The sequence below is a fragment of the Syngnathoides biaculeatus genome, chromosome 15 (genome assembly GCF_019802595.1).
Source record: "Syngnathoides biaculeatus isolate LvHL_M chromosome 15, ASM1980259v1, whole genome shotgun sequence".
Classification (NCBI taxonomy): Eukaryota; Metazoa; Chordata; class Actinopteri; order Syngnathiformes; family Syngnathidae; genus Syngnathoides; species Syngnathoides biaculeatus.
In genome coordinates this window covers 16,416,772-16,439,331 of record NC_084654.1, presented here as the reverse complement: position 1 = coordinate 16,439,331, position 22,560 = coordinate 16,416,772, and the positions used below count along the sequence as shown (strand labels likewise).

The 22,560-nt window shown below is 41.8% G+C and overlaps 1 protein-coding gene and 1 pseudogene across 1 annotated transcript; both read right to left on the bottom strand.

Annotated features, from left to right (window-relative positions):
• Positions 1-553: 553 nt before the first annotated feature.
• znf292a (zinc finger protein 292a) lies at positions 554-20,976 on the bottom strand. The gene is made up of 8 exons (XM_061843955.1): positions 20,645-20,976; positions 18,143-18,297; positions 14,418-14,496; positions 10,712-10,847; positions 10,411-10,613; positions 7,593-7,729; positions 7,158-7,299; positions 554-7,073 (listed from the first exon to the last, which is right to left on the bottom strand). The coding sequence occupies exons 1-8, from the start codon at positions 20,792-20,794 to the stop codon at positions 966-968; spliced, it is 7,110 nt and encodes a 2,369-aa protein (XP_061699939.1). The 5' UTR covers positions 20,795-20,976; the 3' UTR covers positions 554-965.
• On the bottom strand, positions 17,007-17,125 carry LOC133513884 (5S ribosomal RNA; annotated as a pseudogene).
• Positions 20,977-22,560: the final 1,584 nt, after the last annotated feature.

The window sequence follows — 22,560 nt, the reverse complement described above, 5'->3', positions numbered from 1 at the left end:
CCACACAATTCCAGAGATGCTTATCCTCACAAAGGTCATGGGGTGCTGGAGCCAATCCCACCCATTTTGAGTCAGGAGGTGGGGTACACCTTGAACTGGTTGCCAGCCAATTGCTGGGTACACGTAAACTACTCTTCACACAAACATCCACACCTACAGGCAATTTAGTCTTTAAATAACCTCTCATGCATGTTTTTGGGATGTGGGAAGAAACTAGAGTGCCTGGAGAAAACCTAAGGAGGCACGGGGAGAACATGCAAACTCCAAAAAACCAGGGCTGGGGATTTGAACCTCGGACCTCAAAACTGTGAGGCAGACTGTCTAACCGACCCGCCTTGATTATATATTAATACCAAAATAAAGCAAATGTACTGTATTCTTGCAGTTTAATTTTACCCATTTTTAAATGTTTTTATAAGCCTAATTGAGTGAGTTTTTTCAAGTCTTAATAAATTCAGTAACACGAAATTACTACTTATTGTATTCGCAAAGAATTTATCCTGCTGACAATATGCCATTCACACGAAGTTCACAGACAGTATTTTACAAAAAAAAAAAACAGTAACATTTTATTGAACACTTTGTGGAAGACATGTAAATATTACAGATAGGTCTACTAGTGTTGAAAAAAGGATGAAATAAATATAAACAAAACATTAAATCCCATAGGGATATATAAAAACATTTTTTCTTTAAAAGTATCCATTTAGCAAAAAAACATCTTCAGTACTAAGCATAAATACAAACATGAATCTAAAATCTATGCCCTATGGATTACCTGGTTATTAGGACTAACATACATAAAATCATCCAAGACATTTAACTTTATGATGTATAAAATAGGCCATATCATCATTAACTGTGACCATGACTGTTAAGAGTTGGGAATTTGATGCATTGTCAAACCATTCTGCAGCATACTTCTCAAATCCTGAGTGAGACGGAGTTGGAAATAAAACATGGGGCTATGATCCGCTGTAAAGCCACTTTTTTATCATGACCATGGGCTTCATGTATTGTAGCTGCTTGAGCAAAAGATCAGCACCGTTTGAAAACGTTTTATCCATGACTATCTTCACATTGCTCACTGATTTGAGATTATGTGGATTTCTAAAGTCTACCAGTTTCTCACAACCTCGAAAGTAATCGCTTGTTTTAGTTCTCAAAGCAGTCCTCTGTTTGTGAGTTGGGCGTCTTTTGGATGGCAACTCGACAGTGGGCTTGTCGTTCAGTTTGCGTTTGCAGGGGTGCGCCGATTCGGAAGTTTCCAAGAACTTGAGAAAAGAGTCCTCCAGTCCTAAAGGTTTGAAAGACGGCATGGTGTTCGCCTCCTCTTGTTGTTCTTGGGCTACAGGGGTGCCAGGATTTGAGTTCTCTCTTGAGCTGCTAACAGTCGTACGATTGCGAAGGGTTTGCATCCTCTCAGGACAAGCTGGTGTTGGATTGACGGGTTTTCTGGGACGCCCTCTTTTAACTCCGCCCTCTGTTCCAGTTGACACTTGAGACTCGACACTTTCGTCGTTCGAAAGCTTACTGTCCTCCGGGCCCATTTTTTCAACTTCCTCTTCTATGTTTAGCTCAGTGGATTTGTCGCCCTCTTCTGGCTCCGTCTCCTCTGAGGACGTGCACGATCCACCCTCGGGTTTGTCTGCATCTTTGAATCTGTACTTTTTGCAGAAAATGAACTGGCTCCTCTGGTCTTCGATGTATCTCTCGGTGAGGCCGTGTGTCACATAATGCTTAAAAATACTTTTTTCAGCTTCCTCAATTGTATCACAGCCTATGAGCATGCATGGATATTGCAATGGCCACTTCTTAATGCACATGGCTGACGCTTCATCGTGGGTTTTAAGAGTGGGCTTCCCAAAATTGGTCCAATGTTCAAAGATCTTCCCATCTTTCTTCTTTAGATTTTTCTTCTTCATTTTGAATTTGTTTTCCACATTTTCTTTTCCGTTGTTCATTGCTGGGAACAGCACTAAGGATCTATTCCTTCTTCCATCACTTGATTTTGGATTATAGACATATTCATGCTTTTTTATCAGGTGGCGAAGAAGATTAGACTTTGTGGAGTAAAAGCGTTCGCATCCCTCATACTCACACTTAAATGTGGTATCGACTGAGCCACTCTCCGAGATGGCAATTTCTTTGTGAAAATTTTTTATGTGCTCGATGTACTTGTCCACTGAGCTGAAGGGGAGCGCGCACTCAGGCCGATCACAGTTGAAGGTCCCTATGGCCATGCTGGCCATCATTGAGGTGGCTTTATCGCGGGTGAATTTGTGAAGCAAAAGGTAATGCTGCAATAACCTTGTGACTCCCATGAACACCCGTGAGCAGTTTTTCACTTGACATCTGACTTCGTGATCTTTACCTGTAATGTCATAGCTCTCTTGGCCATTTGGTACGCTCATCTTCTCGGGACTGCTCTCTCCTTTGCTCGGGGGTAGAGACGACTGATGCATGGCTCGGTAATGAAGGATCAAATTGTGCTGGATTGTGAATGCAGCAGTACATCCTTCGTGAACACAGCGATATGGTCTATAGGGACTGAAGGCGTTGTCAGCATCACACATTTTGAGCCCAATTCTTTTTTGAAGCTTTTTGTGGACTTCCTCTTGATTAGGTGTGCTTTTGGAGCTGCTTGGTTTTTCTGGGGACGATAAGGCAGAGCCAGTTGGAAGGCTGAATTTAGGTTCTCTTATTTTGCTGACTGTGGGATGTTCTCTTTGTTTCATGAGATCACAATTCTCTGTTAAACCAAATTTCTGTTGGCTATCTGGACATGCAACTGCCAGAGTCAGCTGCTCCTGGGACGTTTCAAGATCTGCCTGCATGCTCTCAACCAACGGTCTACCATCTAAATAACTTTCAGTCAATGGCAAACAGGTGACAGTTGATGTTGCATGTGGGAGGGCATCATTTACAGGATTTCCTGGTGGAGCAATTTGAGGAGCTTCTGATTTGTCTCCACTGTCAGTTTGAGGTTCAATTTCAATGTCGAGGGGCTCTTGTTTAATATACGGAAAGCTAACAGTGGGTTTGGTGACACCACTTGTGTCAGGATCAGCCTCCCTTGTGCACGAAATATCATTTGATTGAACAGCTTGTCGACCATTTCGAGCACTTATCTTGTACTTTTGTGCTTCTGCCTTTGATAATCGATGGACCTTCTCATAGTGAATTCTCAAGCCCGTTGTTCTTGTGAAGGTTTTGGAGCAAATCTGGCAAAAGTAAGGAGACAATTTGGATGGACTTCGTTTCAGTTCTTCAATCATACCAGCGGTGTAATCGTGCATTTTATTTAAATGTCTGAATAATGCCTCCTTTGTCATGAATGAGTACTCACAATCTTCCTTGACGCATTTAAAAGGTTTGGAAATTTTTGCCAAAACCTTGTCATCTTTCTTGGTTGGCATGGGTTTGCTTTTTTTACGGTCGGAGGTTGTATCACAACGGATGAGATTTTGCTCTAAGGACAAATTACCCCGCATCTTTTCTTGGGCAGCTTCAATTAAATCCAACCTTTGAAAGGCATTGGATATTTCCATCAAATGATCCTCTTGATGAGGAGGATCAGGAGCAGTGTAAGAAAGCCCTCCTGCTTTCTCTTGATTACTTTCAAGGTCAGCAGCAGAAATGTTTGAGAAGTCAGTTATATTTGTATGTTGGGGTTCTTGTTTCAATGCCATGGAAGAATTTAGAGGGGTCAAGGTACATGAATCCTGTGGGAAATCACCATTTGCCAAGTTAAAAATGGATCCATTAGTTTCTGGGAGATGTGGGTCATTGAGAAAATCAAGAAATGATGTCGGCAGATCTGCAGTCAGATCAATTTCATCTAAAGGCCTGCACTGTGACCGTTTGGACAGATGACCTCCGAGAGACTTTGTGCTTGTGAACTCTCTGAAGCACCTCCTACAAATGACTTTTCCGTCCTTTATAATTGCTGGCCATTTGGTTCGCTTGCTTAGCTTACCACGTTTTGCTTTTTGGCCCTCACCCTCATCTTTATCATCAGTAGCTTCGCATTCCACATTAGTACAGTCCCCTTCAAAATTGAAGTCAGTCGTGGTGATGGTTTGTGGGTTAAGCATGCCATCCACAGCGTTGTCCATATGTTCATATCCAGACACTGCTATGTTTTCTGTTTTAATTAATTTTGTTGACTCTTTCGATGTCTCTTGGGCCTCTGGACTCAGACATTTCATGGGAACGTCAACAGGTGAACTCTGACTCACTGACTTATCACTCTGAGGGTAGGGAATGTGGTAACTTCCTTCAGGTAGACTGTGAATTGTAGACACGCTGTCCCCATTATCTGACTGTCCTGCCAAGTTTCTATTTGTTTTCTTTCCATCCACTGAAACACTCCTGCCATCGGGAGGCATTAGTCCATATTGATTTACGCCATTGTGCATTTGCCCTCCATTGTCAAGCATCAATGAACTGGATAAGTATTGGGACATCAAACTTGAATCTGAAGGACCGTGAGACCCAACTGATCCTTGTAAAGCTGCCATTGAGGGCTCTCTTTCAGCTGGGAGTGAAGCTGTGGTTGGATAGGGATCAGGCTGCCACTGAGGATAGCTGCGGGAGGGGTACTCATTCATGTTGAAGGTATCTGGGTAGCAGCTGTTCATTGGGGGTGAAGACCAGGACTGGGACACATCGGGCTGACTGGGTTCCCCGGTATTGGTGGAACTCCCCCAGGATGCATACACTGTGGGGTTGACCATTGGAGTGATGGGCACAGGGTCCATTGACCCAGGATAACACTGAGAAGGTGAGGTTGAACATGCTGCGGGGTAATCGATTTGATCCATCCCAGGTTTGTTACAAAGAGGTCCTTGCTGATTTGGTGGCTGATTTGGAATCTTGCTGTCACCGTTGGGATACTGTTTGCGTGCAGCTACTCCAGTTGGTGCCTTTTTTGCTGTAATTTTGGCCACTTTGTTGTATTTCTTGGCTAACTTCCAGTCCTCGAAGATTTCAGGATGTTGCTTCTTCACATGTCTCGACAAACTTTTGTTGGTACTGTAAGCCCTTGTACACTCATTATGTGGGCAGCTGTGCAGGTTTTCCCCGTTACTGGATACAGCCGGCATTCTTGGTGTGTATCCAGGCAGTGAAGAAGGGATTTCTGTCGAAGGAATTTCTATCTTGATTTGGGTGGGAGAAATAATTTGCGGTGTTGCTTTCTGAAACTCATCGGCTTGTATGTTTTTATGACCTTCGCCCGGTGGACTTGCCATGAGAGTGATAGCACTGGGGACAGGGTAGAGGGGAATGTTTGCTTCCTCTACTATTTCCTGGTGAGCATGCGAAGTCTCAGGGGCTGCTTTCAAGTCAGCTGGTGCTGAGCTCGGATTTGTGAGTGGAGTGTAACATTTGTCTGGATCTTTCAGTTGGATATGCCCCACAGAATTCAACATGTTTTCAATCGAATGTTTGACTCTCACAGGAATGAGGTCTTTAGCAACTTCTGGGGAACTGCATGGCGATGTGTTTCCCTTTGATGCTTCTTTTGTGAACGCATGTGAATTACCTTTATCAAGGCAAACAACAGCAGAATGCGTGTCTTCTTGGGATGCCATATTCTCCTGTGGCATTTCAACTCTGGGAATGACGGGAGGGTTCTCATGTATGACTACCACATTGTTGACTGTATTGTTGGTATTGTGAACCTGTTGGTGAGATAAGAATTGAGCCTGCGAGTAGAATATTTTACCACAGTCATCTGTCGGGCAGGTGTAGGTAAGGTAATGTTGAGCCTCGTGATCGTACAAAAGGTAAGCCTCGCTGAAAATCTCCCCACAGTTCGGAAACATACACTGGGCCTTAAATTCTGAGTGTGTTTTCCTATGCATGTGAAGTTCGGAATTTGAATTAAAGTTGGCCTTGCAACCCAGTTGTATGCATATGTATGGTTTACTGCCGCAGTGCATTTGCAAATGATCATTTAGATGTCGGACATTGACAAACTGCCGCCTGCAATACTGGCACACCACTTTTTGTTTCTGTATCTCCAAAAACCTCATGGCCTCTTCGTCGTCTTTGTGCGACCTGACATGAGCCATGAGGTTGCGGAAAAACTTGAATGCTTTGGAGCAATTTTTAACGGGGCAGAAGCAATCTTGACTTATTTGTGGGACAGACGTAGTTTGTTCAACGTTCACTGATTGGACACCAGTTTGTGAGTCATTATTGACAGGAGTATTAATTGCTGTGGGAAAACATTTCATACTTTTAGGAGACTGCGGTAGTTTTATCCCCTTTCTTGCGGTTTTCATAGCAGCAAGTCGCTCTTTACAAGACTGCTTGACATGAGATGCTACATGTGGCTCTAAAACCTCCTTACTATCAAAGCTGTCTGCACAAATAGGACACAGATACACTCCATCCTTAAAATGCTTCTGAGCGTGCCGAACTATTCTGTGACCCAAGAACTCCTTGTCACACAGAACACAATACTGCATGTAGGCTCGCCAGTTTCGGAAACGAGCCGATACAAATCCTTGCTCCCGGAGTTTCTTTGCTTCTCTGTTTTTTTCTTTTTCATCTGTGATTTCGTTGAGTTCATTTGTAGTGTTTAATAGAAAGTCCTCCAGGTCTCTGTAGTCTGGGAGTTTTCCATGTGTACTTTCCACCTCTTGTTCATCTGTGTCGTTAAGCGTGTCAATAGATGACACGATCGCTGCTTCCTCACCCATCAGTGCCAAGCAATTGCATTTCAAGGTTTTCCAGTCCCAGAACTCTGGATCAAAAGGCCACTCTGTCTTTAAGGCCAGCAGTAACTCACAGCGTAAGGAATTGGGCACCGGCAGACTCCCATCCTCCTCAGGCTTTTGATCCGGTTCGTTGTAGAGTGACTCAACAGCGTAATAAGAGTCAACAGTAGGTTGGAGGAGGAATTCAGTCAGCTGGCATGCGCGCTTTACTTCAAGATCTGTTGGCAAGATGCAGGAAATAGTCTTGCAGATCGTCGACTTGCTATCCGTATGGTCACTTGAGGTCATTTTCAGAGCTTGAATGCACATTTCCACGCAAACCGGAAGCCCCACTTCACCAACCTAAGGACAGACAGAACAAAAGATTTGTAGAAGTTTGTTAAAGTGGATAGCTAAATTCACTTGACATACTAAATCAGTCATTACCTCATTCTGGATGACTTTAATAAGGAATAAAATGTGACAGACACTTCTGCAGAGAAGAGCCATTTCTTTGCTGTGGCTGAGGAAGGAGTCGGCCGAACACTCCAAACGCATGAGTAGCTTACTCCAGAACAATGTCAGTTCCCTGTAAAATGATTAAGTTGATTAAAAGAACTGAATTTGTCGAGAAAAACAACCAAACTATAGTAAAAAGTTACCCACAAACTGGTGTACCATAAAGATATGCATAGAAACACGCCAATGTAAAAATATGACAGTATTTGAAGTATTAACAATAATAAGTTATTTGGCTCTGCTCGAGAGAGTGTTTATACTGATGTTTCTGTTCCTCTGAAATAGAAAATCCCCCAGACAACTTTGAAAGTTCTTCAGCAAGAGTTCTAAGGGTATTTGTTCCAAACAAACATCAGCACTTACCAGGCACAATAAACGTCTCCTTGGAGAAGTTGTCGCTTAAGAAAGGCAGAACATAAGCACTGTGCTCCTTTCTCATCTCCTTCTGACTCCAAGTTACAGATCATTTCCAGAGCATCTTTGCAGTCTATTGATGATATCTATGTAAGCCAAAGAAACAGCAATTTCATGTATGTGGTATGGTGATTGTATGCAAAATGTTTAAGGGTTTGTTTAAAACTGAGGTGTCAAAACGCACTGAGGTTCATGAGCCACATTCACCCCAAATAGCTCTGCAGTGGGCCAGACCAGCATTCTGTGGCCATAACCAGATTTCTTGGATGTACACAAAACTACAATTTGGAAAGTACTCATCCATCCATCCATTTTCTGAGCCGCTTATCGTCACAAGGGTTGCGGGAGTGCTAGAGCCCATCACAACTGTCATCAGGCAGGAGGCAGGGTACTCCCTGAACTGGTTCCTAGCCAATCACAGGGCAGATGGAGACAGACCATTGTGGCACTCACAATCACAACTAGGGGCGATTTAGAGTCTCAATTAATGTACGTTTTAAGGATGTGGAAGGACACCAGGGTGCCCGGAGAAAAGCCGCGCAGGCACGGGGAGAACATGCAAACTCTACACAGGAGGAGCCATGTTTTTAACCCCGGTCCTCAGAACTGCGAGGCCAACGCTTTACAGCTGCGCCACCGTGAAGGATTATTGTTGCAAATTATGTTTCAAATCATAAAATTTGACCACGCTGAAGTCACTGTGGTTATCCATCACGGAGTTTGCTTTCTCAAAGTCAGCGGCGTCACTACAGCTGGTATTGGCCTAGGAAGCCACAGTGTGGAGTTTCCTCAGCACATTTTGGCCATTTCTGGTAGCAGTTTTTACTTTCCGTTCCATAATAAGGAACAAAGCAAGAGCAATGGTGACCATGGAAGTGTCTGCTTGACGAGATGGGCCTAAATAACCAAATGATACATCTAATAATATAATATTTACTGATTATTATTTTTAAAAAATAATTATTATCAATAAAGAAGGCAGCGACGTAGGGAGTATGTCGAGCTGGGAAGAACAGCGACTACGTCATCACAGCATGTGACTAAAATGGACCAATCACACGGCTTTTTCGGCGCAGAAACATTTTTTTGACGTGCGTGGCAAGCTATGCAGAGGTGCTGTGCAGGGGAATGCGTATGTCACTTGATGCAATGTGGGCGTTGTCGACCGCGCGAACATTGGAGTGTAAAGAGGGCTTAAAAGTTGTCTGACGAGCTGACTCTGGCCTGCAGTTTTAAAACATGGCCTGCCCCTACAAGAGAATTTTAATGAGGGGCTTTGACATGAACACAATGAATAAGTTTCTTGGGTAAAAGGTGGCTAGAATTGTTTGAAATACTGTTCTGCCAGATACAGTTGGGTCAAACATCTTTACTATCAAATATATGTTTTAAATTACTGAAGTATTTGACTTTAAAGCAGTCCATACAGAAACTCCAGAAACTCAAAGCGTCATTGAAGGGTACATCCAACAACATGGAGGAGGAAGAGTATTCATATTTACTGTATTTATTTCTCACCATGTGGCCATAGGCCACAGTCAGGAAACAAATTTCATATGGACTGGAAACTAAGAGCAGCAACAAATTATGTGCTGCAGCAAAGTGGAGATTGTGGAGTATAATACAGGCAGACTGTAAACTAAGGCACACCAATACGCTAAATTAACGATACAGTGTGTGTTTATGATTGACACTTCTACCAGAGTAGAATCAAAGGATACAATGACGCAATGGCGACATATACGCTCCAACTCTATGGTGTTGGCTGAACACATTTGGGAGCACAGGTGACCAGGTACGAGAAATGATATCTTTTAGGGAGCTCAAAATATTCGAGGTGTCGTGAAATTAAGTGTGCCTTGATGTCGTTGGGGTTTTGTCTCAGTTAAAAATGAGCCAATGGGCTTAAAGTTGAGATTTGGGCCAACTGTACAAAGCCACGCCAATCAAAGTAAATATGTGCCACTATGTGACGTCACATGACTTAAGAGAGCGTAACTGGATTGGCTGGGTGTTGGGTTCTGACATCCTTTGTTAATGTCTGTGACCTGAAGTAACCCGGCCTTTTTTACACTAAATTTAGCCATTGAATTTCAAACAGCGAATTTTAGCCAGTTGAATTTCAGACACAAAATTTTAGCCAGTTGAATCTCAGGAGACTGAAAATATTTTGAAAGGTTGATTTTTTTTTTAATCTGCTGAATTTGATAACATTGAAAAGTTAAACCGAAATACACCTATTGAAAATGTGATCACTTTGAAATAAAAATGTGAATTTTAAAATGTAGTAAAAATATGTATACAAAAATACAACATAACATTTTCAGTGGTATTTTTAATTCAAATCCTAGTGCCACATATTTACTTCCATACACACCGCTTAGCCAGGCAGCTGGCACGCTTTACTTCCTCTTGAGGGACCCCAATTAGACACTGTACTGATAGGACCATGTTGGTATGTCACTAGCAATCCACAGTTTGGCTGACCGGCCCACATGATGTGACCGGAAGGCTGGATTGGAAGGGATGCAAAAACTTTGCAACTTGCTATGGCATAGTACGCTTGTCAGAGCTGTGCTTCGCTATCAATTGTTCCATAGGTAACAGTGCTGAATAAAGCAATTTTCCCATTATAAGTCAAACATGGAGAATTTTTTTTTTTTTGCATCAGATCTTATGGATACCCAAACACCGTAAAATGTTTATTGCTGATGATGGGAAATGCAGGCTAATCGAGGAACAAAATGGTAGATGAGATGCTTCTTACCTCTTCCATGAGTTGCTCCTGACTTTTGGTCATGCAAATGCAGAGCAAGTAGGTTTGTTTGAAGTTCCCTTTTCCTTCATACCCTGGATACTCTGAGCACATCTTTGCTAGGGCTGCTGCTTTATCAGCACTGTCTACTTTGATAAGGTGCTTTATGCGCATGCTGAGAAGCGTGGGACCTTCCAACTCAAGATACTCGTGAACTAAACAATAAGAAAGAAGGTAGAGAAAAAATGAGAAACTACATGTGGAAGACATATAAACAATGTCCAATCAACTATGTGAGGGAATGGGCAAAAACCTTGCTCAGTTTGAGGGATCGTGTTGGACAAGATGCTGCTGAGTGTGGTGTTGGACCAGATGCCATCTTGCTGTGCCAGAGCAAAAAGAGGGCGAAGCTGTGCACTCCCACTTTCCTGCAAAAGGCTGTGTGCCAACTGTAATAGAACACAAATGAATATGAAGTCACTGACTATATACTTACGGTTTCCCACACAAAATAATAATTCTAATATACAGTTGAAACGAGAAGTTTACATACACTACATAAAAATACATCATCTTGCTATATGCTCTGCAAGCCCCCGCCCCTCACTGTCTGACATGGAATCAGACTTGAGCTTTTCCAAATGTATTCCGTTTTCTAAATACTAGAAGAGAGAAGGATTTTTCAGACATTACTTTTTTCAAAGACAGAAGTTGACACTGAGGACAATTATTATGCAGTGCTGGGAATCTGCAGAAATTCACTTCCGAAAAAAAAAAATTCTCCAAATATGTCTGAATTTTTATATTTTCAAAATTTTGTCAAGAATGATACAATGGGACAGTTATTGCAGTATATCATGTAGTAGGATAAAAATAATTTTGCATACGGTTCAATTGCACAACATAATCATTAGTCCATAATCTTATTCCTTGCTGAATTGTGATTTAAATATTTGTTACTTTTTTTTTATTGCATCAACCACGTATTGACAGACACATTTGCTGGCCCATTCAAAGTATATGAGATAGACATCTCGTCGTCAAAAATATCCATTTATAAATTAATATGCCTTTACCAATTCAACGTTTGGTAGAAAAAAAAGCAAGTCCCATTTTTTGAGCTGCGTATCCTCACATAAGTCATGGGAGTACTGGAGCCAATCACAGTAGTCATCGGGCAGGAGGCAGGGTACACCTTGAACTGGTTCCCAGCCAATCACAAGTGACAGAGACAATCGCACTCACAAAGACATCTCGGGTCAATTTAGAGTCTCCAATTAATGCATGTTTTTAGGATATGGGAGGAAACCCACACAGCCATGGAGAGAACGTGCAAACTCCACACAGGCGGGGCCGAGATTTGAAACCCGGTCCTCAGAACTGTGAGGCCAAAGCTCTACAGCTGCGCCACCGTGTCGCACGTTCTTAAAATAATTTTTAAAATATGGAAATTTGAACAAATTCTTCTGGAAGTGAATTTCTATAGACTGGCAGTTTTCAAGTTCTAGCCATAAATGCAATTGTACTAATAATTGGCACAATAATTTATTTCAGTCTTTCGGGCTTTTGTTTTGTCATTTTTGTTTCATCCAAGAATTTTCATCTCATTCTAACCTGCATCACTACTGGAGATGTAGGTACTCTGTTTCTATTTGTGCATATCAACTCAAGATGGAAAACTTAAAGATTATGCCTCAAAAAAAGTTAGTCCAGAAAATGAATGAATGATTATATTTTGGACCTTGTGGATGATGGTTTGAAATATACTGTTTAGAGCTTATGCACCTACGTCATAAAATCACATGACTTTAGTTTACCTTCCCATATTGCCAGTCTCACAAAGCATTGTTCAATGCTAAGTTGGTTGGAGACGACACGAAAATGTCTTTTAGCATGATGCCCAGAGTCTTGTCCGATACCGTTAGACATTTAGAAGGTGAAAATAATCGAAGGTACGTGGAAAGGTTTGATAAACCCGGCGTAGAGGACCCGTATTTAATGCCGAAGTCGATGTTTTCGCCGATAAGAAACTGGACTGTTAATTCACTTCCGCTCGTCTTGGATAACTGGATATACACATGGATCTAGTGAGTAAATCAAGATTTACACGGAAAAGTTTGAAAGCGTATGAAAGTCTGGATGCATACAAATACTTCGTTGCTTGGTCTGTTCTCGTCAGAAATAAATCCCACATAGTGATGAGCTGACGGCTCGTGAACACGGAAGCGTTCGGCCGCACATTAACCTTTGCCGGAATCCATCGATCTTTTCCGCTAGTATTCATTACAAATACCAATGTTTAAATAAATGACCCCTGGTTTTTCCCAAAACTTGCATTCATTAACTTTGATTGGACTGGCCATGGAACATACACAGAAGTGATTGCGGCCACACTTAACCTCCGCAAACTTCTGCGACAGTTTTTTTAATGTGCATTGTTCTCAAATGAGGCAACTTGGCATCATAAATACTTCTTGGTAATTTGAGATTGAGAAGAATAATCCCTACCTGAAATAAAGCGATTGCTACACAGACGTGTGTGTATTTTTATTGGGCACCATCCATCATGTTTAATTGCCGAAATCCATCAATATTTTCTGGTCTTTTCAGATGGTATTCCATAAAATGATCTCTTTGAATATCTGTCTCGTCTGTTGTGACAAGCAACAGCACAACAGGTCTCGGGTATTGTAAATATTCTCCTCCGGTTCAATGTCTCCCACAATATCGAGCAACTCAGTTTGACCGGCAATATGGCGCGGTGAAAACGGGACGTCACGTGCACGAGCTTTATACGATGGCGACATGGAGTAAATCTCTTTTGTGGTGACGATCAATGACGTGGACGATTACATTAAAGGTGATCAGCATCAAACACTAACTGTTGGCCCCGGTATCGCTCAAACCAATCAGATTGGTGTTAAGTCTAATTTTATTGAAGTTATTTTTAAGGATTTGCCTGTGTGTGTTTTCCTCCTGGTACTCTAGATGATCAGTAGGTTAATTGAAGACTGTAAATTGTCCGGAGGTATGAATGTGAGTGCGAATGGTTGTTTATTTATATATACCCTGAAATTTGCTGGCAACCAGTTCCGGGTGTACCCCCATCCGATCCCCCTCCTGCCCATAGTTGGCTGTGATAAGCTCCAGCATACCTGCGATCCTAGTGAGGATAAGTGGTGTAGAAAATCTATGGAAGAATGGTTTATTGCTGATATTGGATCAGACCGTTGTCACGGATAAAACAAAATTCAAAGCTGCAATGCTAGTAACGGATCAGAAGTGAAAAAGTTGGGATTGGGACATCCCTGGTTTTTAATCATGCCTCAAAAGCCCTCATTCTCTTTGACAATGGCCAGTAAAGCTTTAAATCCTTACCAACAAACTGTGACTGACACCATTATTACAGTTTCTCTCACCAAGTTGTGGGTGAGTTTTGGCTGCAAGAAGTCTCGGATCTCTGCCTCTTTGTCTGTCCTTGTGATAGCTGTGGTAGCCTCCTCCTTGCCTGTTTCCCCATGTCATCTCACGGAAGGGGTTTGGAGATTTGTAGTGCTACCAGTGTACTTTATCAGTTTCAGTCTTTGCAAGTGGTTATGCACTCCTCCATTATTCATGTAAAATCTAAATTTCTTCCGCACTTTAGACTTTAAACTTGCTGTGAGTGTTTTCAATCCTGTCTCTCTGAGTTTGATATTCCTCCATGCATTTCCCTAACATTTTCTCTTCAACAAACTGAAAGCACAGCACAAACTGAGGTAACCAAATAAAGTCTTTTTAGATCGAACCATCGACGTGTTCAAGCTGTACTTAAACATATCCATTACTCAGTGTAATCACATCTTTGTAATGAAAAACAATTTTTCAATTAAAATCGTTTTGTGTTATACCCCTAGTGTATATCCATGTATTTTCTCTAAGTCTAGCTAAACTCAGCTGCGTTGCCATTACTTCAGATTGGCCTATCTCTGCAAAGATAAGTGTCCAAGAAGCCCACTGACGGCTGAGAGGATACTGACCTTCATGGAGGACTGAAACTCCTCCCATAAGGCACCAGGGATGTGCTGGGGCAGTAAGAGTACCAGCTCCGCACAGCTCCTGCAAATCCAAACATTCAGAATTTGTTAAGACCACATTTAGGTCACATCACCACTGTCGCCTGCAAGTACAACCTCGTAAATGTAGAGCAGTGCTGTGATGTCATTTTTCATCCATGGTAAACAGGAAATATGGCGCAATAATGTGTGTGTGTGTGTGTGTGTGTGTGTGTGTGTGTGTGTGTGTATGACAACAGACGTTCTCTGTAGTTACAAAATGATGAAACGCTTGCATACTGCTTTTGTGTCTATATTTATATACAATTACTAGATTTATGAGGATTACTAGAATTACCACCTCACCGTTGCCACCTAATGAGCACCAATTCAGGAGCTATCTACATTTACAAAGATAATATTAAAGTTTTGATTGAAGCTATCAGAAAAGTATGAATTTAACAATGTTTCTTTTTGTGGTTCCATTACTAAGAAGTGTTCCCAATATTTTCCCCCTTGCAGTAAGATAAAATAAGGTAATAAAACTGAGTCCATATCTACGTCACTGAAAAAAAAAGTCAACCATATAGTAACAGTGTTTTACAGTTAAAATTTTGCTTTTGTTTTGTATAATTTGTAATTAATAGAATCAATCGGATCAGCATGATTTTTGTCAGGACAACAGAGCTTTAAACAAAGCTCTTGGATCGGGGTCTCAAAAACTTGTGGAAGCTCGGATTGTGAGTAGGGCGTATTTGTTCTGACCCATGAGGATTTGTTGTGTGTAAGCGTCAAGTTGTAAATGCAGCACTACTTCACATATTATTTCAATATATTTACAAGTGGATTTTGGTGCATGATTAACCTAGATGCACAACAAGGTCTCCTTGTTGTTGTCAAGCATACTGTCAATTCTTAAATGTTCTATCCGAATATCATCTGTTATCCAATTGTATAGGGCAGTGATTTTGAACCTTTATTGGGCCAAGGCACATATTTTATATGTGGAAAAAACTCACGGCACAACTAGAAACTAAAATGTTGCCAAAAATGGATCCAGCTGTGAACTATGTACTTTCTGCAATCTAATGGAAGAGCATTTAATTTTTCTATCTGTCATTCAACATCGCTGGCATGGATAGATGAACAAAGATCCATTATGTTTCATGAATAATTTTCTCATCAATTAAGTGAATTTTGATCGATGCACACCTTAAGAGTCCTCAGGGGACATTATCGTCCCACAGCAAACTGGTTGGGAATCACTGGTATAGAACACAAGTGTTAAAAGGGTCAGATGAAAAAGGGTTTAGTTAACATTCATATTTGGATTATTTATATGTTATGTAATACAAGCACATAGCTTCCAGCAAGTTGTCAACTATAATTTGGCTAAAAATGTGTTTTTTCGCAAGTGTATTGAGCACTCCCTGAACATATCTGAACCTAAAGACACTGAGCTGTGGTTATTCGATCCATCGCACGGGCTACCAGAAGTGACGTTGCAATTAACAAACACATCTACGCTCCACTCTATGCACAATGGTGAGCAATGTGTTAGAATAGAGGAAGATTTTGATGTACAGGAGTAGAAAACTGAAATTGGCATTGTCAAACCCTATGTTATAGCCAATCAGGCGGCTGGAACGTGAGAATGACAAGCAGTCAAGGAGCAGCTGTACAAAAGAAAGAGGGTCACTGGGTCAATGTAACAGTATGTCCAAAGCATGACTTTTTATAGAGTTGTGGCTACAAATAATGGCACTCCAGGTGTCCCAATATTTTTTCATACGACTATGAGTATTATATATTCATATGTTTCATTGACATGGCACACGCCTTTACTTGGTATGCAGTATTTCTATATATTGTGCTCCCCTCGCTCAAATAGCTTTATAACATGCTGCACAGAAAGTCTTCGGAATGTCTGTTGGCTTGTGATATAGGCAAAAGCACAGACTACATTACTGAAAAGTACCGCATGAGTATTTTTTACTAATTGCGAGAGTCCTAGGTAGATTCAAGGAAATCCTTACTTCTTGTCTGCGCCACGGAACTGTGGCAGCTCCAAGATTTATTTCTTGCTGAAGACTGATGTCCCGACTGTAATGGGATAAATAGTAGGCACAGGAACAGGTTTCAACCTCTGCCTCTGCATCCACCATCTGTATCCAATGCTTTCTACTAAGTCTTTCTCAAACTATGCCTGTTCAAATTGATCAGCAGAGTTTGGAATGCTTGCTAGGCCCCAATAGCTCGCCATGCTTCTTCCCCTATCAATTTACTTAGCCTATCCACTGGTCATGTATTCCTTTTATACTTGGAAAGCTAAAAAAAAATTTAAAAAACCCTCTCGACACTGCCTGAACCATTTGTACAACCAAATGCCACGCAATAAACAATGTTGACATTGCCAAATCATACTACAGCAAATATGCAAGGACAGGAACAACAGCATGGAATCTTCTTTTCTTTTCGGCTTGTCCCCTTAGATGGACGCTCATATTTGTTTTGCACAGTTTTACGCCGGATGCCATGCCTGACGCAACCCCTCTGCATTTATCCGGGGAGAGAAGCTTACAGCACCTGGTATTCCCAGGCGGTCTCCCATCCAAGTACTAGCCAGGGCAAACCCCACTTAGCTTCCGAGATCTGATGAGATAGGGCGTTCTCGGGGTAGCATGGCCATAAGCCCTAACAACAGCATAGAATAATAAGACACAAAGCCGAAAGAACAACCTGGCTCGTGTGACTTCACAGGGCTTGATAGAGCCGAAGACCGGAAGGGGCTGAAGGCAAAAAGCTGAAGGCGCATTCGCCATCATGTTTATCGATTTGACTGCTGTCCTGTATATCTATGTAATCACTTCGAAACAGCAGATGTGGTTTGTTAACATTTTGAACATCATACACGAACGCCTTGACAGCATTATTGTTTAATATTTTGCTGAAGTTCAAACTCGAAATATTAAAACACACCTCAATGTCTTGAGCAGTTAATCACTGCCTGTCTGAAAGTGTCAATCAAAACATTATCTTTGCAAAGGTTTTTTTTTTATTCAGATCTTGTGTCGGCGCTCACTAGATTGTGAAGATGTACGTAATGTTGTGCCAGGTTAGTGTATATCAAAAAATAAAAATGTAAACAGTGAATCAGTGACAAAATACTCAAAATGTAACACTTGAATGAGTACACCCCCATTGTAAAGTGATCTTTTAATCCATTTCTCAAGAAACAGTGACACATTTTAAGGAAAAATGAGGCTTTGAGTGTACTCGTATTTTCAACAAATTAATTTTCTGTGCACATTGACAAATCTCATTTGCAATCAATGGAAAAACAAGATTAATTCAGACAGTAAACGCAATGTTTTCAAGCAATCTGCTATATGCAGAACAGCACATGACCAATGGGAAAAATACGACAGCTGACTGTATGCCACTCTCTAGGGTTGATGACATTACTGTTTGTGACGGAACTTGCTAAAAGTTTTGTTTTCTTTAAGGCTGGTTTCTTCAGACGAAGGTTAAATTCCTGTACATCATATATTTATAAAAATATGATACATGTAAACATGAAGGAAGCTTAAACCATGGTTATTTTTCCTCTTTGATGGTTCTGTGGTGATATCTTGTTTAAATAAAAAAAATAAACTGTCCACATGTTGTGAAAATACTAAATGAAGACCATTTCCAGGCTTTGCACTTACAATGTTAACTTTTCAAGTAGGAGTGGCACATTTTCACATTCGGGGGAGAGACAGGAGGTGGCATTGGCGAAGCTGAGGACAGCCACAGTGTAGACCTCCAGCAAAGGCAGTGGATCCTCATCGGTTTTCCAACGGCCCGCATAATCCACCAGGGCCTGACCAGAAAGCACAAGGCAGTAAATTGGATAAAGCTGATAAAAGTACGCCATTCCCAACAGAAAAGTGCTTCAAAAGTTGTCATTGCTTTGATCAAGTTGTTTGATTCTAGTCATCGTACAGGTATGTGGCATTATATTTTTCTTATCCCATTTGGCTGGACCACATTCTGACCACTGCCATATTATACTAAAAATCCAACACAAGATCCGTATTAAAACGTCCACTTTTACAACAACAGACACTAGAAGTGGTGGGATAAATTGTGGTCGTCTACAATACTTTTCGCATATTACATGCATGGTGTATATCAGCCACATCTATTTTTCAACAAAACAATTTTGTAGCATTGAAAAGACAATTATGAAACCAAAATTATTTTGAACTACCCCTGCCTCCCAATACCTTTACTTTTACGTTACTTTACTACTGTGTGGTGTACACATACACTAAAACAAAAGTTATTACAAAGAGATTAACTAAGTTGGGTCATGCGCCATAGAGGGCACAATTTAGTATGAAGAGACTAGAATAGAAACTTTACTTTCACTGTCAGAGGAACAAAGAAAATCATACCAAAAGACTCCTGTGAAAAAGTATTTCTAAGAGTCTCCTTTTTTTTTTTTTGCTTAGTTTTTCCACTTAAATGTTTAAGATCATCGAACACGTAAATATCAGACAAAAAAAAGCCAAGTAAACATAAAATGCATTTTTTAGATGGTTATTTTATTATTATAAGAAAAAATACTATTCAAAGTAACCTAGACTTGCGTGAAAAAGTAATTGCTATCTAAACCTAAAAATTGGCTGCAGAAAAATGAGTTTGAAAGGGGGCAAATACTTTTACACAGCAGTGTATTTACAGAATTTTACATGAGTTTTATTATCACAACACATTCGATATTTTTGTGTGTCCAATCATTAAGTACTGGTCATACTATCTGGCAAATACAAATTGTGAATGATGAGGAGTATTTGTTCTTCAAGAATCACGTTTTTATCATTTTTTATAATGGAATAATTTCAAATGATAAAAAAAATTGCAATGTTATCCATGCTTATGTAATTACATCTTTGTTGGGATAACAAATCTTATGCATAGCAACAAAGCATATTTTGTTGTATTTTTTTATATGACATAGTACTGGTGTTTGATAGGCTCGACTACACTCATAGCAAAATAGTTACATAATTGAACAGAAATATTTTATTCCACAAGCATTTGAACCCATTTATTATACACAGCGTTACAAAAAGACGGACACAAAATGTTACGTACTTTACAATTCATCTATGACCAAGAATGTTCACTCTAAAGTTGCCCCAGCCCCAAAAGATCCCTCCACTTTATTTGGACGCTGAACGACTCTTTTATTTCTTTAATTTGTCTTAACTATTAAGAAACAACTCCTTCCAATAAGTTACACACAGGGCAAACTGCACTCTCCCTTGCACACAAAGAACTTCGCTTTAAGTTGCAGGAAATCCTCAATGGGAGCCACATCTTTGTTGACTACTACGCAACCATTACATCTTAAAAGAACTGTTTGGTCATCGAGCACGCCAACATATGATATATATATATATATATATATATATATATATATATGTGGTCGTGGAAAATAAATAAAAGAAAGGTGGGACAGTTTTGAAGTCGAAGGACCACTGCCGCTATACAAAATAACACCAAGCTGCAGTCAAATCACATGCTAATGTGGCGACTTTAAATAAGAATGTCATATGTGATTAGCTGGGTAAAAAAAAATGAGGGAATAAGGCCTGAGCTAACACCTTAGCAACATATAATTGATTTTTCCTGCCTTACAAAACTAGCCCATTTCCCCCAACCGATCAAATGCATCAAAAAGAAACGAATTGCTGTGGTTTGCACGGCTAGATTTCACATCGGCTCCCAGTGTAATAAGATAATTCTATGCATTTTTTTCGGCCAACATTCGCTCACGAAGCTCTCGCTAACGTAGCTATCCTTTTTTTTTTTTCCACAGCATGACCACTGCACAGGACAGTGGGACCCTGCATACCAGCTAGCAACATTGATCTCCTGCTAGCAATCTGGCCTGGAAAATGCGAGCAACACAAGGATAGTCCGCGCACACGAGCCCGACTTGCCGCTACCAAAATGGCTGGTCTTTATGAAGAATTAATAAACAACAGTGAAAACATCCCCGGACGAAGAGCGGAAAAGCGCACAGGAGACCCCCTCCTTGTTCCCCATCTCGGAGCTAGCAGCAAGCTAACAGTGCGGTTAGCTCCTTAGCTACATTGTTGTAGACGGGCATCCTCGGCCAGGAAGCCAAAGGGACGCACAGCAAAGAGTGGGCTAACCTGGCAAAACTCCTGGCAGAAAATCAGCGAAGCTTCGAGCGGCGACTGCGAGCTCTCCCTCAGGGCCACCGTTAAACCGTGGAAGCGGCCGCGGAGATCGTCGTTCGCTTTCCGTGTGTCATATTCCCTCTCCGTCTCCCCCTCCGCCATCTTCACAACAATCACGACCGCGTACGCACGCACAGATGTTACGCTGGCCAGAAAGGCACACACGCACGTGCACGCGAGGTGGGGGAGGGCGGGGTGAAAGGGTCGTCGGTGGGTGGGTCTCAGTCAGTGGGGTGAGGGGGGTTATCCTAAAGAGGTGCGCGTCGCACACTCACACACCGTAAAATGTAAACAAAGCGTTCACGACCTTATAAAGCAGAAGTGGGGATCTTTTTCATTCAGTATTGCAGGAATACAATTCTGTCCCCTTTATTTCTAAAAAGATTATGATGCAATTGATGTACAAACGTGATTGCTATTGTATACTTGTATTCTGACAAAGCCTATGTCATTCTAAATAAAACAGAAAATTATGAAACAATAATAGTTTCAATGTTGGTAATAAATAACACTTCGCTCGAATTGTGCAAACATATTGTTGATTTTCTGCTCCTTGACCTGTCACCTTATCGAGGCGGTGGCGTTTGGGTATTGATCCAAGGAGCGAAGTCATCTGGGGATTCACACCCCTGGTAGGGTCACCCACGGCAAACAGGTCCTAGATAAGGGAACAGACAAAGCATGGGTCCAAAAACCCCAATGGAAATGAAAGCAAATAGATGTAGGTTTCCCTTGCCCGAATGCGGGTCACCAGGCCGCCCCTGGAGCCAGGCCTGGAGGTGGAGCTTGAAGGCGAGCCCCTGGTGGCTGGGCCTCACCCATCAAACCTGGCTGGGACAGCTCGAAAGGGTAACATGTTTCCCCCGTCCCACGGGCTCACCACCAGAGGGAGGCGCCATATGGGTCGGGTGCAGTCTGAGCTGGCTGGTAGCCAAAGGCAATCCTTGGCAATCCAATCCCCCAGCTACAGAAGCTGCCTCTAGGGAAATGGAACGTCACATCTCTGGCAGGGAAGGAGCCAAAGTAGGTGTGTGAGGTTGAGAAGTTCTGACCATGTTCAAGCGTAAGGGTGTACACATCTGCACTTGGCACCAAGACACCCTGGGACGCACTTCGAAACTCGACTTTGTGGTTGTGTGATCAGACTTGTGTGGCTGCATGTCATGGACACTCGGGTGAAGAGACGGGCAGAGCTGTCAAATGATCCCCACCTAGTGGTGACTAGGCTAAGATGGTGGGGGAAGATGCTGGGCCAGGCACAGATGTTATGTGAGTGTCTGCTGGCAATGTCTGGCAGAATCCCCTGTGAGAAGGCGTTTCAACTCCCACCTCCAGCACGACTTCACCCTCGTCACGAAGGAGGTGGGGGACATTGAGTCCGAGTGGATCATGCTCCCCACCTCCATTGTCGAGGCATCCGACCAGAGCTGTGGCTGGAAAGTATTCGATGGGTGTCATGGTGGTAATCCTCAAACCTGTTGGTGGACACCAACGGTGAAGGACGCCATCAAGGGGTTTGTTGAGGCCATGGATAATGATCTCTGGGTGTCTTGAAGGAAATTCTGGTCGACCATCTGGCATCCCAGGAAAGGGAAGCGTAGCACCATCAACACTGTATTATGAAGTAGGGGTACTGCTGACCTCAACTCCCAAAGTCAGTGGGTAGAATAAAAAAGACCTCCTCCACCGACACGTTCCTATGAGGAAGAAGACTCTAGGGTCTCTATCCTATCTTTGGGGTTTCTCATTATGGAGTAAACAACATCTCTTGGCTGGCCTTGGAACGTCTCAGGACCCCCTCGAATGAGCTCGAGGAAGTGGCTAAGGAGAGGGTAGTCTGGGCTCCCTGCTAAAGCTACTGCCCCTGT